This window comes from Triplophysa dalaica, chromosome 8 (genome assembly GCF_015846415.1).
Source record: "Triplophysa dalaica isolate WHDGS20190420 chromosome 8, ASM1584641v1, whole genome shotgun sequence".
Taxonomy (NCBI): Eukaryota; Metazoa; Chordata; class Actinopteri; order Cypriniformes; family Nemacheilidae; genus Triplophysa; species Triplophysa dalaica.
Genome location: NC_079549.1, coordinates 1,524,150 through 1,547,906, shown reverse-complemented (window position 1 = coordinate 1,547,906; position 23,757 = coordinate 1,524,150). Strand labels below are relative to the sequence as shown.

The 23,757-nt window shown below is 38.3% G+C and overlaps 3 protein-coding genes across 8 annotated transcripts in view; all 3 read left to right on the top strand.

Annotated features, from left to right (window-relative positions):
- Positions 1 to 752: 752 nt before the first annotated feature.
- On the top strand, positions 753 to 10,894 carry si:ch211-222f23.6 (uncharacterized protein LOC100141493 homolog). Its single transcript, XM_056755331.1, has 8 exons — positions 753 to 1,070; positions 3,729 to 3,827; positions 7,028 to 7,333; positions 9,539 to 9,644; positions 9,777 to 9,919; positions 10,176 to 10,264; positions 10,562 to 10,601; positions 10,679 to 10,894. Exons 1-8 carry the CDS (start codon positions 989 to 991, stop codon positions 10,681 to 10,683), a joined length of 870 nt encoding a protein of 289 aa, XP_056611309.1. The 5' UTR covers positions 753 to 988; the 3' UTR covers positions 10,684 to 10,894.
- Positions 10,895 to 13,405: 2,511 nt separating this feature from the next.
- rbm45 (RNA binding motif protein 45) lies at positions 13,406 to 18,573 on the top strand. The gene is made up of 10 exons (XM_056755029.1): positions 13,406 to 13,841; positions 14,203 to 14,325; positions 14,558 to 14,684; positions 14,765 to 14,884; positions 15,002 to 15,178; positions 15,263 to 15,392; positions 16,310 to 16,406; positions 16,614 to 16,777; positions 17,029 to 17,245; positions 18,282 to 18,573. Exons 1-9 carry the CDS (start codon positions 13,572 to 13,574, stop codon positions 17,219 to 17,221), a joined length of 1,401 nt encoding a protein of 466 aa, XP_056611007.1. The 5' UTR covers positions 13,406 to 13,571; the 3' UTR covers positions 17,222 to 17,245; positions 18,282 to 18,573.
- Positions 18,574 to 20,127: 1,554 nt separating this feature from the next.
- Positions 20,128 to 23,757, top strand: part of osbpl6 (oxysterol binding protein-like 6) — a 34,116-nt gene continuing 30,486 nt past the window's right edge. For all 6 annotated transcript variants that reach the window (XM_056754319.1, XM_056754315.1, XM_056754320.1 and 3 more), the window contains exon 1: positions 20,128 to 20,374. The gene's annotated coding sequence lies outside the window, so the exon portion shown is untranslated. The remainder of the gene's footprint in view (positions 20,375 to 23,757) is intronic.

The following is a 23,757-nucleotide window of genomic DNA, read 5'->3' as shown; positions in this document are numbered from 1 at the left end:
GCCATTTAGTCACCAATACTCGAGTTTTATCAAAAGGGTTAAATATTTCGTTATATAGATGAATGCATGAAGAAATTCATCTCAGGGGGAGACCTCAAGAAATTTGATAATAAACTTATATGTGTATGTTTGTCAATTCTAGACTAAAGACCCGGTTTCACAGACAGTGCTTATCTCAGGCCCCGACTAACCCATAGTTAAATAAGTATATATTTCAGCTACTTTCATAAAACCCCTAGAAGAAAAAAATGACTGGTGTGCATCTTGAGACGAAACAATGGCGCTGAAATACTTTAAGATGTTTAAGGTGCGTACATTTTCAGTTAAGACCGCTCAAATATTCATTTTAGTCTGGAATTAGCCTTAAGCCTTGTCTGTGGAACCGGGCATTGTATTTCATTTCACATGAAGATGACATGTATTTGACTTAATTTTCAGTATAATTCCCATAATTTATTACAAAACGATAATCACAAAAAATATGACCTGTATGTTTAGGTGGAATGTGATTTCTTAATCAGCAAAAGTTATTTATTAAGATAAATTAAAAACACTTGCAGAAATCAACAAGAAACATTTATTAATATACGGACAGAAAAAAGAACAGAACGGTGGGCTGCGTTTTAGAGAAGATATTTATTGCACATATCTTTTGATCATTTTATAATATTTCTCCTATAGTACAACATAAGTGCATACTGATGATCCGGGAAGCGTGCACGTCGTTAAAGAATCGGACTCGAAGACTCCGGTACAGGCTGCAGGTTTGCCTGCGGAGCTATTTGACAAAACAAACCAAAGGACTCGCACCCGATGACTCGAGAGACGAAATTTTCATTACTGTCTCTGGTACAATGTTGCACATAAGCGGTCAACACAAAATGAACGAATCACTCTCTGAGACACTCGTTACTCCCGAGTCATGTTAAAGATTCGAATCGTTCATGAACGAGTGTGACAGGCTGTTTTGACGTTTACTATCGCTAAAATGAAACGATGTTTCTTAACTGTTGGAGAAAAGTTTTCGTCCTGTTTGATCTGGATTCTTTTGAACGGCATATGGACAGCAGGTTAGTAAGTTTATGCTTCACAAACTGTATAAATATCTTGATTTAACCTCAAATCAACCTGTAATCAAACACCAAAAATGAAAGTATTTTATTATCATCAAGAAAACGTTGCTACTTGTAAAGAAAGACATTGTCATTTGTTTCAAAGTGAGTCAACTATATTGTAGAGTTCCTTTGTGAAATAGACAGATGAATTGATACAGACAGACATTAACTTAACTAAAAATTATGAGATATTTCCTTATTTGATTTAACACCCTTTAAAACGGCTGGAACAGCTTTATGTTTTGCCAGACTTCACTGTGTAAAAGCTCCACAAGGCAGGAAATGTTTTGTGGTAATTTCAAGAGTTAAAGCTCATAAAAACCCTAACAGTATTCCCGAAGGATAATAGGAATCCTGTTGGATCACATTCACGAAAACCCCACAAGACTGCAGATGTCCTGATTTGATCTGCAGGAGTGCTGTAGGATTCCCACAGGAAAGTGATCCCTAACATCCTGTAGGATTTCTTTAACATCGCATCATTTCACAGACTGAATCCAGAGTCATTTCAAATGCAGATTTTATTGGTCTTATAAAATGTTATAAAGACAACCGACCCAACACATACTCATTATCAGCGTTAATATTTGGTAGAAAGGAAAAAAGCTCCAAAAAGTCAAAATTACGATCTACATCTAAAAAGAGACAACTGACAAAAACTATATTGTAAATAAATGTTTTGTTGTTGTTATGTCTTAAAACAAAGCAACTGCAATTTAATTGATATTAATGCACAATAAAAAACATGATTTTTGATTTTTTTTAATAAACTCTCCATATATACTATCATGTTACAAGATTTACATTTATGCATTTAGCAGACGCTTTTATCCAAAGGGACTTACATTGCACTGCTTTCCACTAAATTATTTAAAACAGCGATTGGACAGACAGGTGTCAAGAGTTTACAAAGAGCAGAACCCAAGTGCAGGCTAGTACAGGTGAAGGGGTTTAACAGGTTTATTTACAGACAAAAACAGGATCAAAACAAACACCCACGAGGGGGAAACAAGAACAGGGCTAAATAATATTATATAGACAACAAAAACAATGCTTGACAACATCACACTAAACAGACAAGGCAAAGTCCAAATACCGTATACAGGTGAGGCAGGACAAGACTGAGGCACCATACAAAAACGAGCAAGCACAGGAGAATGAAACGTGAGGACTATTTATAGAGGAAACAGACAAAGGATAATTAATAGGGACCAGGAGATAGGGATTAAACACTCAGGGAAAGTTAAAATTGCACAAATGAAAGTGTGCCAACAAAAGATGCATTCTATCTAAAAGCGAATGCTCACCCAGACCTGCCTGAAACTCCTCGTGTTATCACACCCCCACAAATCTACGTCAGTTGGTGGTCTGTGTTGACTTTGACCACCCAAATGTATACGCAAGTAAGGTGGTGTACCGGTCACTACAATTGCTTTGAAACCTGATGTTCCAGATATGGTAAGAGGCGTTACATTTCTGTCACACGCTTGCAGTATTCCACCAATCACTACTCACTGGTTAACTGGCCAATCAAAGCACACCTCGCTTTTCAGAGCCAAGAGCTTTGTAAAAAATCAGCGTGTTTCAGAGAGGATGAGCAAAGAGGAGATAGAAACATGCACAGTGTGTGAAAAAAACAGCGTTTTGAACATTGAATCATGTAAAGACATTGCAATACATCCAAAACAAACCATAATATTCATTATAGCCGTGTCATATCACCCCTTAAAGTATGTCTTTAAAATGGCTTCCTGAAAAACAGATTTAACACTGATTACGTGCACCTCAGGCACTGGACGGTGATGTCACTTTATAAAGAAACACAACGCACCTGTGCACATAAGGCATACCTAGTTTAAAGCCAAAAGCTTTCGTTTGCCATGTATGCAAATAAAGCCTATGTTACATGTTCCGTCTTCTGTTTGCTGTGGACTTTATGTGGCTTTGTCATGTTTCTTGTTTGATTTTGTAGTCCTACAGGATGTAGTCCTTTTGTTCAATGATAGACCTGTGATTGTCTCCCAAAGGTGTATCTTGTTCTCTTCTTACCCCTGTGTACATACATACTGCATTTAGCCCTTGTGGTTTTCTGTTTCTAGTCGGTTGTTGTTTGTTGTTATGTTCGTTTATTCCTTGTTGTTCCTAGCTTTTGTCCTCCTGTATTTACTTTATTTGGATTTATTAAAGATTGATCATAGCCTCTTCCCTTCATCAGACGTTAGAATATCACACAACTTTATTAACACTCACTCGAGTCGCTGCACTGTCATCTTTATTTACTTCCACAGCTGTATTGGGGCCATATCTCCAATTTTCAACCATTATTTTTGGGCTAAATAAAGGCCAAGATATGAACGTCATATGGACGTCTGGTGCTTGATATGTGTGATGTTTTGGCTTGTAGTCATGTGACTGTCTGTCTGTCTCTGAGGTGACCTGGAGGGGAGGAATAAGACAAACCTCTGTCTCACTCGTCTCACACCCAATAATAAACAGCATTATTTTATAGTTGAATAAGCTCTCTTTTCAAGGCTGAAGATTGTTGGTATGTGTATTGTCTCGTTTTGATATATATTTATGTGAACGTGTGCCCTATGTGTTGTTTTCTTGTAGGTGTGGAGGTTAAAGGTCAGTATACAACAGTGAGGCTTTGGGATGAAGGCGCCTACACTAGAGGACCATTTGAGACGGACGTCAATATCACAGTGCTTGGTGAGATGGGCTATTATTTCATTTCAGCTATACAACAGACAAACACATTTCTGAAGGGTCATAATAAAGACTGAGTGTCCGATTTAGCTTCGCCGTTGTTGTTGTGCAAATCACCAAAACAAACACACCCCCTTCAGCTTTCAGCTCGGCTAATGTCCTTCCTGTGCACTGTGCACCTTACTGCTGATTGGCTACAAGGTTGTTTTGGTACTTGACCTGACTCAGTTGTCTAAAGCGTAATTCGGAAGTCGGTTACCCCGCCTTTAAGAGTGTGTTGTAATTCTGATTAAGAATCAAAACTACTTTCCTGCAGAAAGCAGCTGTCATGATTCCACCATCATGTCGTGTTTATTCTTGGGCTAGCGGTGGAGTCATGGCATTGCCTTGAGTTTTGAGGAAAACATGGTTTTGTTTATATTTTGACGTCTCATGCTCTATCTCGTGTCTCGAAAGTGTCTCCTGCCCTTTTGTCTCATTAGCTTTCCCTTAGTGTTTAATCTCCAGAACCTTTTCCCTTAATTATCCTGTGTTTGTTCCCTTTAAATAGTCCTCATGTTTCATTGTCTGGTGTCGGTCATTGTGTTTTCCTGTTTGTGCCCTGTGATATGGACTACCTGTTTCCCCATGCGCACGTTCCAGTCTATGTTATCAAGTCTCGTTTAGGAAGTCTTTAGTCTAGTTAATGTTAAGTGTTTGTTTAGTATAGTGTTCAGTCAGTCTCCGTACAGTGCTTGTACATTATTTCTTGTTCCTGTGTTTAGCCCATCGTGGGTCTTTGTTTTGTGTTTTATTGTTTAATTACAGTTGTGTTCAAAATTATTCAACCCCCAATGCTGTAAATGGTTTTAGGGAATTTAGTGTACATTTGTAATTGTATTCAGAATGAAATCCTACAAGGACTTCTTAAAGAACCATATGCAACTAAAATGACATCAATTAGTTTTGTAATACAGTAGTAAATGTTTCTTTTGTGAATTCTTCATTGACATAATTATTCAACCCCTTAAAGACTACCACTCTGAAGAACAGAGGTTCAATGAAGTGTTTTCAATCAGGTATTGAAAACACCTGTGGATATCAGGGAGGAGCAATAAAGCCTAATAAGCACCAATTAGGCAGCTTTAAAATGACTGTGATACTCAGCTCCTTCTAGACATTTACTGGTGTGGTTACAAACATGGTGAGGTCAAGAGAATGGTCCAGGAAGACAAGAGAACAGGTGATTTCTCTTCACAGGAAGGGCAATGGCTATAAGAAGATTGCAAAGATGTTAAACATACCAAGAGACACCATAGGAAGCATCATTCGCAAATTCAAGGCAAAGGGCACTGTTGAAACGCTACCTGGTCGTGGCAGAAAGAAGATGCTGACTTCGACTGCTGTGCGCTACCTGAAGCGTAGAGTGGAGAAAAGTCCCCGTGTGACTGCTGAGGAACTGAGAAAAGATTTGTCAGATGTGGGTACTGAAGTTTCTGCTCAGACAATACGGCGCACCCTGCGTAATGAAGGCCTCCATGCCAGAACTCCCAGGCGCACCCCCTTGCTGTCCCCAAAGAATAAGAAGAGTCGACTGCAGTATGCCAAAAGTCATGTGGACAAACCACAAGTTTTGGGATAGTGTTCTGTGGACTGATGAAACACAATTAGAACTGTTTGGGCCCATGGATCAACGCTATGTTTGGAGGATGAAGAACAAGGCCTATGAAGAAAAGAACACCTTGCCTACTGTGAAGCATGGCGGGGGGTCAATCATGCTTTGGGGCTGTTTTGCTTCTGCAGGTACTGGGAAGCTTCAGCGTGTGCAAGGTACCATGAATTCTCTTCAGTACCAAGAGATATTGGATGACAATGTGATGCAGTCCGTCACAAACCTGAGGCTTGGAAGACGTTGGACCTTTCAACAGGACAATGATCCCAAGCATACCTCCAAGTCCACTAGAGCATGGTTGCAGATTAAAGGCTGGAACATTTTGAAGTGGCCATCGCAGTCACCAGACTTAAATCCGATTGAGAACCTCTGGTGGGACTTAAAGAAAGCAGTTGCAGTGCGCAAGCCTAAGAATGTGACTGAACTGGAGCCTTTTGCCCATGATGAATGGGCGAAGATAGCCTTAGATCGATGCAAGACACTTGTGTCAAGCTATGCTTCACGTTTAAAAGCTGTTATAACTGTAAAAGGATGTTGTACTAAGTACTAAGATTGAATGTCACTTGGGGGTTGAATAAAACTGATAATGATGTGAGCTCAGAAAAGACATTTGTGGTTATTTCATTATAAATGTTATGTTATATTTGTCTGACCTACGAGTGCCTCTGTGATTTAATTGTAAGCAGGATGACTGAATGATCATAATCAATGTCAAACTGACCAAAACAATCAATTTCAGTGGGGGTTGAATAATTTTGAACACAACTGTATATACCTGTTTAACCCCCTCACCACCGTGCCTGCGTGCATTTGGGTTCTCCCCCTCCGTTTCATGACAGCAGCAGAATCTTTTGGTACTCATAAATACTTCAAATTAAAAACAAAAAACCTCATACCATTCAAACCATAGTTTCAGAGGGCATGGGAGAAGAATATACAAAAATAGTTGTAACTATTATTTTCATATTTACATTATTATCATATAAATGTACTTTCGTGCTGTCTATTTTCAAGACTCAGTGTTTATAAGTACAATCCGCAAACTTTTCGGAGAATGTTAAAGTTTCTTTGTGGGGTCAGCTTGACCATAAACATAAACTGAGGATTAACAAACAACTCATCACAAACTAACAGTGACAACAAAAGCATAAAAATATCCAGCAAAACAAAAGACAGTCATAACTGATTTTATGCTGAAATCAGAGACCAAATAAATATCAGGACATGCAATTCCGCACAATATTTTAGTGTCCAAGGACACCTTTTAACAGTCTAAGTAATCTGCTCACTAGCCAGGTTTCATTGCAGATTGCACAAGATCATTTGTTTATTCTTTGTTCATGTTATTACGTTTGTGGGAGGTGGACAGCGCTGGAGCCAAACAAACAACTAAGAAGTGTTCCCTGAACTATATTGAATAAACTGATGAATGATGGGCACATGTACACTTGAAAGTTGAAGAAAATGGGCGGAGGCAGCAAAAAACACAATTCTTCTTTACAGTGTATCAATTTAAGCTTCATTATTTATTTACTGTGTTTTTTCACATTAGTTCCTCCGTTGGTTACTGTGGATGGAAAGGCGCATGTTTCTGATGATTCTGAAGTGACTTTGGCATCATGCTTTGCCTCTAAATCACAGCCAGCAGCAGATGTGATGTGGAGACTGGGAGATCTGAATGACTCTCTGATGACCAAAACCAACTATATGCTGCATCCAGATGGAACTTTTACTGTTGTGTCCCATCTGCTGGGTGCACCATTAAGACATTTAAACCAGAAGACGATCCAGTGTGTGGTAACACACAGCACTCAAAGGACAAAGGAATATGAAGTGGACTACGTAATAAATGTGCATTGTAAGTGACATACAAAAAAGTTGTAGACTGTACTGTACAGTATATGAAGTGTATGTTATATATCTGGCATCTTTTCTTTAGCTCGTCACACGCACTTTCTTCTGGGTAAAGTTCTCGTTCAGTGTTCACAATTATATAGTAATCATCTGATCACAATTAGTTTTAGACAGTCACAATTATTCTTCACGTTCAGAAGACACGAGTAGGAGTCTGCAGCAGCCCTACATCCAACATCCCTGCTCTGCATTTATTGTTGTTTATGAATTGTTCCATCATTTTATCCGTGTTGTATTTTTTGTGAGATTGATGAAAGTAATTCCAAATTTTGCAACAACCAGAGGCAAAAAAAGACAATTTTCATATCTCAATTTCAGTTTGTGTGTTCAGGACATTTATAGTCACCTTAAAATCCCTGTGAACGGGAAATTGTGAGCGTTTTTAACTCCGTATTTTGACGCATTTAATTGTGAAATGGAATCCTTAAATAGAAAAACACTGAGCGTGGCTTTCGTCTTTCTCTGCGATTTGGTTGGATGTATAAAAACAGCCATTGTACTTTGAAATAGAACTGGCAGCAGACTGACAGTTGAAGGGGAGGAGTTAACTGAGGCTCCACCCAAGCCGTCTAACATACATCTAAGATGGATGGTCCTTACAGGGTGGAAGGGCATTTTTCAGAATTTAACTGAAGATTATGAGGGCACACAAATTTTTAAAAAGAGAAGGACCCACACTGATAAACTATTTACAATAAATGCTGCAATAATCATAAAAAAATAGCAATTGTAATTTTTTTATTTCACTGGGACTTGAAAGTTTTTGTATGTACCGAATTTTATTATTTCTGAATTATATTTACTCATTGAATAAATACATTTGATATAAATTAGGACAAATTGACAAATTAATCACATGCTGTCCTATTATCGAATCGGTAACTGTTGCTGTTAATGTCTTGGAGCAGTTACAGAACGCAGAGAAGCAATATAAGCTTGATTGTCCTAATGTAAATAATGTCCACAAATACTGTATACAGATTCTCTTTCATATGAAGACATTACTGCTATGTTTCTTCACGTAAATGATGAATTGAAGTGTACATGTGAATGAAGCCAGATTATCCCCTCTCTACCCTCTGTGCTTAAAGGGATAGTACAGAGGCAAAACTAAATTCCCCCTTGTTTTATTCCCCCTCAAGGCTTCCTGACTGAATATGACTTTTTCTTGAGGAATGATGCAGTCAAAGCTGTATTACTACACATCATTTTACTTCCAAGCGGTAGAATGGGAGTGCATGGACAGCGCCTTTTTGAAGCTCCAAAAAGTACATCCATGGATCAAAGAACTGCTCGTGAGAGCTACATGGTCTTAACAAAGGTCTTCTGAAGCGAATCGATGTGTTTTCTTTTAAGGGGTGCTGCAACTATGTGTCATGCATTCGGACTTCTTCACAATGTAAAACGCGCTGTGTTCTCATGCTTAACATGGTCAACTTGTCAAAAGATGAGTTGGGTGTATGACGTTATATTTCTGTGCTCAATACACTCCCCCAGCGATCGTACAGGTTTGGGAAAGTTTTTTCGAACATATAAACTGTTTCGTAACCTTTTTTCTTAGTCCCTTATTGGACAATTCTCCCGGAAAAGCACGTGACAGCATGGAGAGCAAGAGAAGGAGCATGCGCGGACGTCATTTTCACTTGTAACAAGGAGAGATAGAAAGCACATGATCGCGAAGTCCAGGTGTTTGTTTGTTCACTGCCCTATTGGAACAAAATTAGAAATTCCGCGTTCGTCACCAGAATTTACAGCACGTCTGCGTCATTTGCCGGAAAAACGAGCCTCAGGTAAACATCAACGTTTATAGCGCTGTCAATATGGATATTTCTCTTAAAGAAATGCATCGATTCGCTTCAGAAGACCTATGTGACAACCACAGAGACGTTCTTTGATCGATGGATGCACTTTTTGGAGCTTCAAAAAATGCCCTCCGTTCACTCCCATTCTACCGCTTGGAAGTAAAATGATACATGGGATTATAACTCTGACTGGATTATTCTTCAAGAAGAAAGTCATATTCAGTCAGAATGCCTTGAGGGGTGAGTAATGTTGTTTTGCCGGTGAAATATCCCTTTAATGTTATGAAGTTTACACATGGAGTTGAAACAGACAGTAGTGGCAAATATTATATTTTTCGTTTTCATAGACCCCCCGGAACTGGTGATGATAATTCCCGATGATCCGACAGAGCCGAAAGAGTTTCACTGTGAAGCTGATAGTAACCCAAGACCCAGCAACTACACCTGGATCAAGTAATGAAAACATCAGTTAAATCATGAAATGCACAAATTTAAAATGTTTAAATTTCCATTCTACATGATTTGTCACGTTTACCTCCATTCAACCTTTTTTAACATTCACCGATTGTGATGCTTTATTTACAGATTGAATGAATCTACTCCTCATTCTCATGGCGACAAACTTTATGTCCCAAAACCAGCCTCTGATTTGAATGGTGTTTACATCTGTAAGGTATCAAATCAGTATGGAAGTGCTTCAGGTGTCCTGTATGTCAACAACCAGACAGGTGAGTCATTTGAATATTTTAATGTAGCATTGTGACCCATTCTTTTGTGGTATTTTTTCTCCTATTTAATTGATAACAACAAAGATTTGAACAGTGATTCAGTTCTGTGACTGTGCTATCTCAAACAACACAAACTGTTCCATCAATGACACTCTGGCAGTACAAAGAGCATTTTTGTCATGGTTTTCAGCATCGTTGTTTTTGCCGTAAAACTTGTCTCTTTCTTTCCTCACTAACATCATGTCCTGTTTTCTAGAATCGACATCGCCATGCTGTAGTGTGTGCGGTTTTGTTTTCATCTCCATCGTGTGCATTTGTGTGGTATACATCTTTCAGCTGAAAAATGTGAGTTTATCCACAGACTTACACCACATAGACATATGAACAACATCCGTCATCTGACAAATAAACTGTATGTATATAAGGAGGAATAGGCTATAAAATAGATCAACATGACGGATGTCGAGGCGGATGTCTGTGCAAATATTATGTGAATGTTTGTTCATTTAGGAAGCAGTGTTCAGCAAGTGTTTCAGCCAATCGTTTGTATTGTCTTTCTAATCATGCTATTTAACTCAGCTCCAGGCTCTTCCATCCACTCTGTAACATATGGGGAATGTTTGAATTTATGTTTCCGGACAGGTTTCAAGTGCCAGACAATCCAGTAGCAAAAGAAACAAAGGTGGGGCTTTATTTCTGAAATAATTGTGTGTTTTATTTGTTATTGTGTCAGCTAAATTTGTCAAACTTAATTTGCAGGATAATGAATAGCAGTGGATTGGTTTCTACAGCACCTACATGGGGACTGAAAATTATAGGATAAAAGGAAATATTTTAAATATTTTTCCCCATTTTTCTGGTAAATTTTGTGTCTTGTTCTGTAATTTTCTAGGTTTTTTGGCAGCTGGGGCGTCAGAATGTAACTGTTAAAATACAACTCCTCAGGCTTTTCCTAATAAATATAGTACATTTTCAGTCTTTTCTGTAATTTTAAGTTTTCTAACTTGAGAAATACAATCTGTAAAAAAACTTACACTTCTTTAATATTACTTACAAATAAGTAACGACCTCCTTGACCTTAGCTACTTGTTTGTTGTCACAAATACAAGAGAGATTGTGTTTTAGTCTGTAAAGAGATATACAGATACAACTGATTTCTTTATAAATTTCAAACTCAGCCCTAAAGAAGAGCAAAAACAAGTTAAGACGGGTTACACAAGTGTTCTCTGGAAGAGAAGAGGAACCTGTTTTGGCAGGCCTACGGTTTTTATGTAAAACATTTTATACACAATTCGAATGACCCGGCTAGCCTAACGCTGTGTCAAAGTGTGTGCTTACCTTGAGAACTTCATGTTTGTTACTGAATGACATGAGTGACATGTTTTGTGGGAAGCATGTCAAGGCTGCAGGGTGATGTTGAGATAAAATACCTGAAGGTGTACTCGTGCATTGAAGAGAAAGGTCTCATCTTAGAGAACATCTCGGTGAAGATGCACCTCCTCCACACATGCTCAACATTCCAGCATTTTCTTTTCAGAAAACATTATTGCTTAAGATTTCCTGTCTCACCCATCGTGAATCAAATGATTTGTGTTTCTTCTGTAATCGTTTGCATCTCAGTTTATATTAAATGTAAAAAGTCCGTCCATGATTCAGATATACTTTAATATATGACATATATATTGATTTATAGGGCCAACAGTCAAAAATACTGTGTATTGTTGTAGGTCATTACTGTACCAGAAGTATTATGGGTTTACTCTATGGTATATATTAATAAGTGTTAAATATACACTCATACAAATAAAGGTGCTTAAAAAGTTCTTCGATGCCATAGAAGAACCATTTTTGGTTCCACATAGAACCATTCAGTCAAAGGTTCATTAAAGAACCATCTCTTTTTTATATTTTGTAATCTGAAGATTTTTTTCGCCACAAAGGTTCTTTATGGAACGAGAATAACCTTTTGAAACATGTTTTTGATCATACTGTACGTCAAAGGTGCCGCCAGTGTAGTCCAGGCAAAAGCCCACTATAAACACACGTGAATGGAGAAGAGGCAGTTTTCTGGTTAAAAACACATTAAAATTTTCATTTCTCAATTAATTTCAAAACTTTACTATTTTTTGTGGAAAACAGAAACTTTTGGCTCCAGTTATCGACGTGAAAGATTTATTTTCACGCAGAGCTGTTAAAACCTAAGCTCAATAATGTGCTTAACATTTGTGTACACATCGCTAATGTGATATAATTTAAGGCAGATGAAATGCACATGATCAGAGCATGAATCTTAAGTTATATATACTGCTTTTGCAAATGCAGTCATATCATTATGCAGTACTAATTATGTCTGTTAGGGATGCACAATAAATTATCGGCCATATACAATATAGTGCAGCCAATAAATTATAAATAATTTCCTCTGGTTACACTTCATCAGCTGCATGCTGCTCACCCGTAAAATACAGTACAGGTTTATTTTTCTATCATGATCACTAACTTAATGTTATTAGCAAAACATTGTTGATGTAGGTATAGTATGTAGATATTTATGAAACTTATCCGAACAAAAGCATATTACTTGAATCAGACTCCTGTTCGAGACCTGTTTGACATGTGGCTATTGAGAACATTTTTCTGGGTTGCTCTGGAAGAACATCTTTCATTTTTTTTTATTAAAATTATACCAGCAAAGTTTGAATAATCGTTGAATACTTTAAAATAGGCTTTGTACATGATTTTCAGGGGGAAAAAGATGACTAATCGATGCCTTGTTTTTTAAATAAAACCAGTTGACCACTTTTAGCCTTTTGTTTCATTCTTAGGGAATTTTATAGTAATTTTTAGTAACTGTATATCTGCCAACATTATCGGCTTCCAATGTTAAAGGATTATCAGTTATTGATATAGGCCAAAATATAAACGTCGGTGCATCCTTAATGTCTACGAAAAAGAAACCCTGTAGACATCAATAATAATTTAACTTATGATTTACTTAAGGTTTGTCAACAAATTGGTAAATTTTACTAAAATGCAAATTGTGATTCCTGCAACAATTCCTTGATTGTTCAGACTTTGCTGGAAAGAAATTAAAGACTGAACCTTTTGCATGGACAAGATATGGACTGTAATGCACCAGCTGTAACTGCAACCACAAAGCCGGCTGAGGTTCCAGTGACTGAAAGATGAAGTTGAAACCTGTGAGTCGCTCCGAGTAGAAGAGTCAACAGAACCTGTTATTTGTTTTGTCATGAATATTTTGATGAGCGAGAACTTATGAACAGAGATCTTAGAAAGAATGGAGTGCAAGAGATAAACATAAAGAATATACTTGCAGATGGAACAGACATTTTGTATACTTAAGTAACAGTAGGTGGCGACAATGCGCTTTAACGTGGGTGTAACCCGCCATAAAACTGCAAGAAGAAGAAGAAGTAGTGAGTCACGCTCCAGTCCAGCAGGTGGCGGAAATGCGTGTATTGCGTTTGTCAACCGAGTCAATAACGTCGTCGTCTAAAAGCTTACACTAGAGATTAAATAATCTACTTGTTACTTGAATTTTAAAATCACTTTACCGATTTATTAAACCTTTTCTCGTTGAATGTAGTTAAGTACAGCAGTCATTGTCATTTCATTCCGTACAGTTACAAACATGGAAGAAAGTCACAGACAATCTTCATATCTGGACGAGCCTCCGAACAGTCGTCTGTTTCTCGTCACTAGTAAAACGGTCACTGAAGATGTCATCCGAGAGCATTTCACACGCTTCGGGGAGATCCAGGACATCTGGGTGGTGAAAGACAAACAGACGAAGGAGTCGAAAGGAGTTTCGTTTGTGAAATACGCAAAGTCTTCTCAAGCTTGCACCGCTATGGAGGAGATGCACGGAAAAAGCCTGACCGAAGGAACTAAACCCATAAAGGTTCTTCATACATACATGATCATTACTTCACAGAGCTTTTCCTAACTTACTATAGTGTTAGTAATTACAGTACTAGTTAACTTGAGTATTTCCAAAGAACAATTCACTTCACTATAATACAAACTACAATAATCATGTTAAGTGCAAACTACCGTGTACCGTTATTTACAGTCGTTTACAATAGTACATGCTACACATTTAAGTACTTTTATTATGAAGTGTTGGGCTGGTGTTTCTGGTTAAATTTAACGTTACGCCGGCCAATGTGATCAAAGTTGTTTTATGATAATAATAAAACGCAATAACAATATTTTTTAAATGTTATGATTATCTTGAGACCTGATGCTTCTCACTCATGCAGGTGTTCATCGCTCAGTCCAGATCTTCTGGAAATCACCGGGATGTGGAGGACGAGGAGCTCACCAGAATATTTGTCATGATCCCAAAAACCTTCACAGAGGAGGACTTGAAAGAAACCTTTAGGGTATGTTTTGATGGATTATTCTTCATTCTCATCAAAACATGTCAACCTGAATAAGAAGGAAACATCTAAGAAGCGTATATAAATCATTTCCAATTTCTTTCTTTCGGTTTTGGTATAAAATCCGTTGGCAGGTTTTGTGACATTCACTGTCACTCAATCAATCTGTTTTCATATTGGTTTATTGTGTATGTGTATTTATATCTCTAAATAAATGTTTGTGTCTGTACTGCAGGAGTATGGCGATATAGAGTATGCCATTGTTATAAGAAATAAGACCACGGGGGAAAGTAAAGGTCTGGGATATGTCAGATACCACAGGCCTTCATATGCCGCTCGAGCCATAGAGAACTGTGATAAGAGTTGAGTATTTCAGAATTTATACTGTGTGTGTTACTTGCTGGTGTTTTCAGATGAGATTTTATGTTGTTTGTCTCTGTAGCCTTTAGGGCCATTTTAGCTGAGCCGAGAACCAAAAACACGCCGGCAGACAACGAGTATGCCACAAGCTCCCGACCGGAGCACTCAGGAAGTGATCCAGGCCCCAGCACATCCACATTTGGTGAGTATGAAATCATCTTAAAAAAACTGCCATGTTTTCATGTGTGTGTGAACATGTGAAGATGAACAGGTTGGCAGGACTAAAAAGACCCACTAAAATAAAACACGTTTCCTTCAGCTCACGACTCTGCTAGCTATGGCGCAGGAGATGCGTGGAGCTCTGACATAATCACCCGCTGCCTGAGGGTCACGTCACGAGCAGCGGTCACACAGGAACAGATCTATGGGCTGTTCGATCTCATCCCAGGCATGGATTTGTGTGAGATGCAGAGAGATCAATACGGCTTCAACAAAGGTCAGACTCACCACACTATAACCATGCAACGCAGATGTTTTAACTAAGCCAGATATTAATTTACTGTGTGTGTGATATCTACAGGGCTGGCTATAGTACGCTATAATAATCTGGGCTCTGCGGTTTATGCCAAAGAGAAGCTGAGTGGTTTCGAGTATCCTCCCGGAAACCATCTCTCAGTAACTTATATAGATGATGGAGAGGACAAGACCAGGTACAGACACAGCTTTACATTCATCATCATTTATTATGAAAATACCTATTATTTAAGGGTGTCATGTGTAGGCTTGTCGGATAGTCTGTGTCATCGGTGATCCACGCTGTCCACCCGCCAAGCGATTACATGACTTGTCCACCATGTCACAGACACCCACCGTCATTTTAACGTAGTTTAGTGACCAGCAGCAGAAGTCAGATTTTATTCATCATGTGAGGAGAGTGAAGTGTTGACTGACAAGACGATGGCAGAGACTTTTCTGGCAAAGAACATGTAAGCACTGTCATCAAGAGCCGATTACGCTTAATTTTCAATTTGTTCTAATTTTAAAAGCCGGTCCTTTTTTGCCATTTATTAAACATAAACGTTTTTCGTTTCAGCTATTCCTTTCTTATTTATTTAACAAAAAACATTTGTTTCGTAAACCCTTTCTTATACGTTTCTTATTTGTTCTTTGCCTAGTGTGCGCCGTGATTACTTGTTTTGTTAATATAGGCAGCGTTTTCAACGTAAAAAAATATATATTTGTTTCTTATTTTGTGCATGATGTGTGCAGTGGTTATTCGTTTTGCAAGGTCTGTGTTTAATATTAGAAAATGTCATTGTACTTTTTTGGTAGTTTTGTGGGTTTTTATTAAGAAATATATTGAACACATCATTAATTCAAGCAATTGCTGCGTATTCAAGTAAAATGCGCACCACATCTTCAACCACCCCACAGCAAACCCCTCACCCCCGATGTCACCAGTGCTACCTGTGTTTTTACACGTCTATTAACCGGTGTGAAAATGTAATCGCCGCCACATCCATAGTCATGTGTATGTTACTGGAAATGTTTGTCCGATGTGTATAGAGCTCATCAATAGTGAAGTGATGTCAATGAGTTTCATTGTTGCGTCTGTCTGTGTGTTCAGTCTTGTAGGGAGGATGGCCATGCAGCTTGTAGCCGCTCAGATGATGTCTGTGGTGTGGAACGGACCCTCCAGTACACAGCTCATGAAGACCAGCATGGTGCGCAACCTTTCCCACATCTCTCAAATAAGAGCGAAGGTTGTGTGGTTATGCTTGGTATTTTGAAAAAGAAGTAATCCACATGCATGCTTCTTCAATAGTATTTCAAAACATCTCAAATGTCCAAGACTAAGGCCTGAAAACGGATTTTTAGAACACATTTAAAGTTTGTTTAATATATTGATAAGTGTGATCTCTCTCCCGCAGGGCTTTGCATCGGCTTCTGCACTCCCAAAGAGCCACGTGCAGACGGATGTAGCTCTGCCTCCCCTGAGGAAACTGGCCCCGTATGAAAGTGTGGCAAAAGAGAGACTCTTTGTCATATTCAACCCCTCACCCCTGCCTGTGGATGTGCTGGAGGATGTGTTCTGGTGAGTGTGTTAGTGCTATTATTTTAAATTTACATTTGCACGCTTTTCCAGTAACTGTCAAAAATGGAGAACTCTGCAATAGGATACATGACTTTAATCATGTATCGTGGTTTAATCCAGCCCACCACAAACGATTTTCCACACGGCATTATCTTTCAGATTTCCACACATCCCTCACTCCGTACACAATTGTTTTATTCAATTTATTTGTATAAGTCAACGGTTGACGGTGTTGCGTTTTCCCCGTGCAGTCGTTTTGGTTCCCTAATGGATGTTTACCTGGTTCCCGGCCGGAATGTGGGCTATATAAAGTACGCTGACAGGAGGCACGCCATGGAAGCCATAGCAGCGCTGCACGGTAAAGTGGTGAACGGGGTCAAGATGAAGGTCTTGCTGGCAGACCCGCCAAAAGAGGAGTCACACAAACGACAGAGAACCTACTGACCTTTGACCTTACCACAATCACAGGTAAGTCAGCTCAGTAGGTAAGATAGCGTGAACACAGTTCTGTGGACCTAATAATAGGTATTTCTCTAAACTTAGTTTGATACGTTCAAGCAACTGAAGAAAAATATTCTGCATATCATGAATTTAATGTAATAGTGAAATTGGTCAGAATAACTGATGCAACATTTGTAACAAAGCAGCAAAAAATAAAATGTCTAAAGAACTGTGACAGTGTTGGTTTTCTTGTGATTCAGTAAACTGGACCTCCTGTCATTCCAGTTGTGACCCACAGAACATCCTGTGGAGCGATTTGAATCCTTGCGCATACCCAAACCTCTTTTGTATTAATGCCCGTCTTTCTTTCAGGAACTGATAGCTCACACGCTACTTGAAAAACAATCCTCGGTTTAACATTTTTTTGGACTACTTACAGGAATGAATGTTTGAGTTTGTAGGTCACTTACATGACAGTGTGATATCTGTTAGACCAGTGGTTTCTCAACTCTGGCGTGCGAGATCCATTTTCCTGCCGAGTTTAGCCCCAGCTCTGATAAAACACTCCTGAACAAGCTAATCAGTGTCGTGACTCAGATCAAACGGTGTGTGACATAATGGTACAGCGAGAACGATTCGAGTGCCAAATGTGGCGTATGCATTTTTTCTTGCGGTACTTTAATGCGATACGCAAAGCAATCTGTGAAGCCCCGCATGAAGTTGAATGCGTCTGTTCCTGAAGATTCGGAATAGCTTGTTCAGGTGTGTTTTATCAGAGTTGGGTCTAAACTTGGCCAGAACCACTGGGTTAGACAGTAGAAGTAAACGCTCGCTCTTGCATATTTAAACGCACAGTTTTATCAACATCATATATTTGATCAATATTAGAAGTATAGTGTTTGTGATCACTTTTTTTAGCCTTTCTAGATTTTTGCCACGATTTGTTCAAATGACCAAAACATAATGATTAGGTCTGGCAGACGATGCTTGAGGTTTATCCAGACTGTATTCTGCTGTTCCTCTGTGGACGCGGTGTAAAACTGTGTTGTCTTTGTTCTTACAGAGTTTAAGTGACATGACGCTTGACCCCGACATGACAGGACGGATATGACACGACCTCATAGCGACGGACACTGACTGCCGTACTGCTTTTTACGTTTGCTTTAATTGCAGAGAAAGTGTCTTTTTGTTTTTTGCACTTTTTAGCTTTTCCTCTTTTATCCTCTCGTGTTTACTGTTAGCTAATAGAGACACTTCACTAAAGGTGAAAGAAAGAACCACACACAAGTGTCAGCTCATGCCAATCATTGCGTTTGATGTGTACATACCACCAAAATAAAGGAGACTGAATTTATAAACCATCTGGAGTGCCCTGTTGTCTTTGTTTGTTTCATGCTTTAGTCAAATCTGCGTTGGCAGCTTTCGTTGGTGCTAGTTTGACGGTTTGGTGTGTTACAGGCTTATGTGTGTGTGATTAATATTTTAGATTTATTAACAATTGTTATTGCTCACACAAGGGCATTAATGAATTTGATCTCATTTATAATCAATGTTTTCACATTATGGAGTGTATTTAACGTATAATAACCTGTTCATTAAAATTATGTTTTTAACCGCTGCTTGCTTTGAGATGGAGAAAATCAGAGGCATATAACTAGTTTACATGTATGCGTTTGACATATGCTTTTTAACAAGTGCACATTTATACATACCATCATTATGTGCTTTGTATGAGATCCAACAAGTATGATACTTCAGTGATTTTAGACTGAGGGCCACCAAGGCGCCAAGACATTTTATAAAATACAGAATTGTTCCTGATTTCTACCAACCAATAGAATTTATGTTCCAGCATTGAATGCATTTTATGTATTTGGTTAATTAAAAGTTTTAAGCTTGACATTTATTTTACGTCACACCCCTCACATGTACGGCCTCATGCTAAATCGTTTGAATGTTCTGGATGAATAGGTGATATTGTGAATATTTGAGAGTTTGTATCTTATTTCTTCTTTTATTGCTCTCTTTTTAAATTGGGATAAATTATGGTGTGTAACTGCAGGGGTTTCCGCTGTCAGATGAGACTATAATGTGATCAGAAGAAACATATTTTGAATCAATGTGCTGTTTGATCGTAGTGGGGAAAATCTTTTTTTATTGGAAATTTGCATTAACTGCCTTTTAATTAAAATATATACTAAATTTCATTCAAGGACATTGTCGAAAGTTTGAAAATGGCTGTCTTTGTTGTTAATTTTAGTGTATACTGTACAAAATCATATAAAAAAGAAATTTTCGGGCAGCTGGGGCCCCAGAAATAAACCGTAAAATAACAGTTTTCCCTGTGCAAAATGGGAAATGTATTTCCCAATTTTTTGTTGTAAGTTTGTAGCATTAAGGTTTAAGGTTTTTACCATCTTTTAAGTTACATTTGGTTACAAAAATACAGGAAAAAGCTGCAAAGACACACACAAAAAAAATAGAAAAATCTGTCAAATTACATTTTTTACAGTGTAGGATAAAACAGTCAAGGTTAATAATGATATTTTATATAATCATATTTTCCATACCCTGTGTATATAATATCATGTGCATGCATAAAATAGTGACACCTGTCAAACTAGGCATACGTTAATATCGTTGTTATTATCATAACAAAATTGAGAGACAACTTTTAAAAGACATAAAAGTGACCAATACACAGGATTATCAATATAATTGTTACTATTTTGTCCTCTGAGACGTTTTACATTTTAAAAAGAAATCCACTCCAGGATTTACCGCACCCCTCCAGTCATCCCTGCTGTTCGTGATCGGATCCAGTCCATCCCTCACCGCATCCCTCGTCACTCTCTGTGTTGGGATCCAGTTCAGGCTTTACCGAATCCCTCCAGTCCAGTCATCCTTACTGCAGGGAGGAGCGTCGAGCGCGCAGCATCCGTCTCAACTGCGTTCAAATCCAGCCATACACAGCACTTTTTCCGACTTTCTTCACTGAATACACCAAACCTTGACAACCTTCCCTTCTTTAATCATGATTATCTGTGGAGACTGAGCGCCGACGGAGCGGGAATATAAAACCTTTGACCGCATCGCCAATTCACAGCATCGGGTTTCTGCGCCAAGAAATGATCCGTTCAACTGACTGAACCGCCGGTACGTTCCGCTTCTCTTAACGCTTTCATTGGTTTCTTTTCTGTTATAAGTTCAATTGTTTTTTAAACACGACACTCATTTGCATTCTGACTGAGGAAGGCCTTTAGATATTGATAAGCTGATTATAATGGCAGATGGTTCGGACTGTGTCCTCTAGACTTTGTGTGCCTTTAATATGAGCTCGACATTCTACATATATGAACTCTCACGTGCTGTTGTTTATTCCGACGATAAAACGAACCTTCATATAAGATAACGACACAAAATCTCGTTCTGAAATGGTCGTGTTCTGTTGAAATGATGATATGTCATGGCATGTCAACACTGTCTGGGTCAGTTTTAAAGGCTGTAGGATCGAAACCCGTCCGTCTTTACATTACTGATGTCTGTCTGTTTAAAACTGGACCTCATGCCCTCGACCTCATGACTTTTGAGGGTCTCAATGCCCAAGGTCAGGCACTGCAGTGTATCTGATGTAAACATTGAAATGTTTCCTGTTTTGGTATACCATAATAACACACGTGACTCTGACCGGTTAATGTCAAGGTAAATTTGATATGGTGATGATTTGGATGTGTAGTTATGGTTAGATATCATGTCTGACCCTCTCAAGATCAGCACATCTGTACTTTACTACACATATGTATTTGCCAGACACTTTAATTCATATTTAATAAGAAAAATTAACGTATTTTGTTGTGTTTTTACACATTCGTATGACTTTATTACACCCTTGAAACGAAAAAGATTTTATGCAGGAGGATTGTTTTCATAACGTCTCTGTGAAAGGAACAGATCGAACTTTAAAGCGGCCTGAAAGTCTGACCTTCTATCAAGCCAAAGTGAAGAGGTCACTGTGAAGAAATGAGCAAAATGTTCAGTTTATCTTCTGTTTTGCACGAGGATCATGATGACAGACACAACATTGCATTTTTTAATGGAACCAGTAAGACAGATAGACCTGTTCAATTGTTTACGTAAACATTTAACATCATTATTCACCGTATGTCTAAGTTGTTATTGATATGTAATTAAGGCTCATTTTGTCCATGCGAGCATGTGGATGAATGATCTGAGAGAAGGCTGTTGAGCTTTTGTAGAGAGGTGATGATAAAGACCCACAGTAAACTGACCCACAGCTTGATTCTGCCAATTACAGACTCTTTTAATAATGCAGGAGACTGAAACGGGAATGATATCGTCATGGACACACACACACTGTCTGGCCAATTACGACGAATCTTTATACAGACAGAAACACCTGTAACACCTACAGTGGAAATATTGATGCTCGTGTAATCCATGTCTTAATGCTTGGTGATGTTGAGCACTGTTGTAAGATAGATAGACAGACTGAAAGGCAAACAGACAATTAAGGAAGGAACTACTACAATATAACAACACATCTAACACATCGTGATAAAAATAAAGTGTTGCTTGTTAAGGCCTCCTCATACCAAGAAGGATATATATACAGGCCTGTACGTTAACCTTTTTGCTCATTGCACTGGTGATACAAATGTTTAAAGTATTGTAGCACAGGCCAAAAGTTGGTTGTCATCATAAAAAAAATATGAAAGTGCAGTTCATCACACAAATAGCTGGTAACTGACAAATTACATTAATTGTACATACAGATGGATAAATTAGGGTCGTATAATATTTAGTGAATTTTATGAATTTTCTTAGTGTGTTTTAATTTTTTTACTATACAATAGGGGTATATTTGTCCACATAAATTATTGTATTCCATCCATCCATCCATTTTCTACCGCTTATCCGAACTACCTCGGGTCACGGGGAGCCTGCGCCTATCTCAGGAGTCATTGGGCATCAAGGCAGGATACACCCTGGATGGAGTGCCAACCCATCGCAGGGCAAATTATTGTATTATACTATAGAATTTACTATATTAAACTACAGTAAAATTCCTTGAAACTATTGTGTTTTTTAACCTTGCTATTGCATAACTCAGTCTTTACTAAACTTTATCAATTTACTACGAGGGTACTACAACTTTCTCCAGCAAAGTCTATAGTACACTACAGTATTTTTTTCGGGTTAACGGGACTTTTATTTTGACGGGTCGTCGGGAAGACTCTTGTGTTTTACTGTTTCAAAGCTTTGAGGATAGCTTTGAAATGCTCCTAAAATAAACTTTCAGAGCAACTCCGGAGATGAAGTTCATGTGTTCATATCCTCATACAGTGCATACACAGACAAATCCACGAGTGTCACGCATGTAGCACGTTCAACTGTGTAGTTCATTCACTCAGACAAGCAGAACAGCCAGACGACATATTTAAAGTCCCAGTGAACCGGAAGGTGCTATGGTTTTTACTTCCAGAATTTGACACATTCCCGAGTGAAAGGCAATTTTGAATGAGAAAATAGGGGACTGTTGCTTTTCGTCTTTCCCTGCGATTTGATGGGATGTAGAAAAACAGCCGTTGCATTTTGGAACTGGCAGCAGACTGACAATTAACTGAGGCTCTGCCCAAGACATCTTACTTATGTCATCTAAGATGGAAAGTCATTACAGCACGGAAGTGCATTTTCAGATTTTAACTAAAGATTATGAGGGAACACGATTTTTAAAAAGGGAACGACGCACACTGACAAACTATTTAAAATAAAGCTGCAATATTTCATGAAAAAATAGGCATTGTCATTTTTTATTTCACTGGGACTTTAAATATCAGGATTCTGCGTTGGCTAGTCCGCATCTAGTTATATGGAGCCAATTCAGCCTGCAAAATAGACTAAAATAGTAAAATATCGGTGCGCCTTTGATTAGTGTCACACAATAAGAAAGCACTTCCCACAAACAAGCAGCTCTGTCTAATGCCCCTGACAAACTGTATCGCATGTGTGCTACACTATAAAATCTGTATTTTCGTAGAACAGACTGAGTTTTTCGTAGCATGTACATACAGTATGTCGCACTGTACAGCCCTGTCTGTAAGGATAACTATAGTCGTCTACACAAACAGATGATAACAGTGTTTTTTTTAATAGGTTTGTTGAGATTGGCTTTATCATCCATCAGATTGCTCTGAAAGTGATACCAACAATATATCATTCCTCAATTTCTTTATTGTTGTAGTTGTGCTATGGATTCCACTGATCTCACACATGTATAACAATTTCTCAATCATATTGTTATCAGTGTGAAAGAGCCTTTAAATAATCATCTGTTCAGTGACAGACAGGTTTTCCTCAACCATGCTCTGCCTCAGAAAAAAATGTGTGTGATAATTTATATAAGTTAATAAAAAATTTAAATACCGTTGTTTCATTTTGACTGCTTTAAGGTTGTTGTTACTGCATTTCACCTTTGTATGACATAACACATTGTATACATGCATTGCAATGAAAAAATT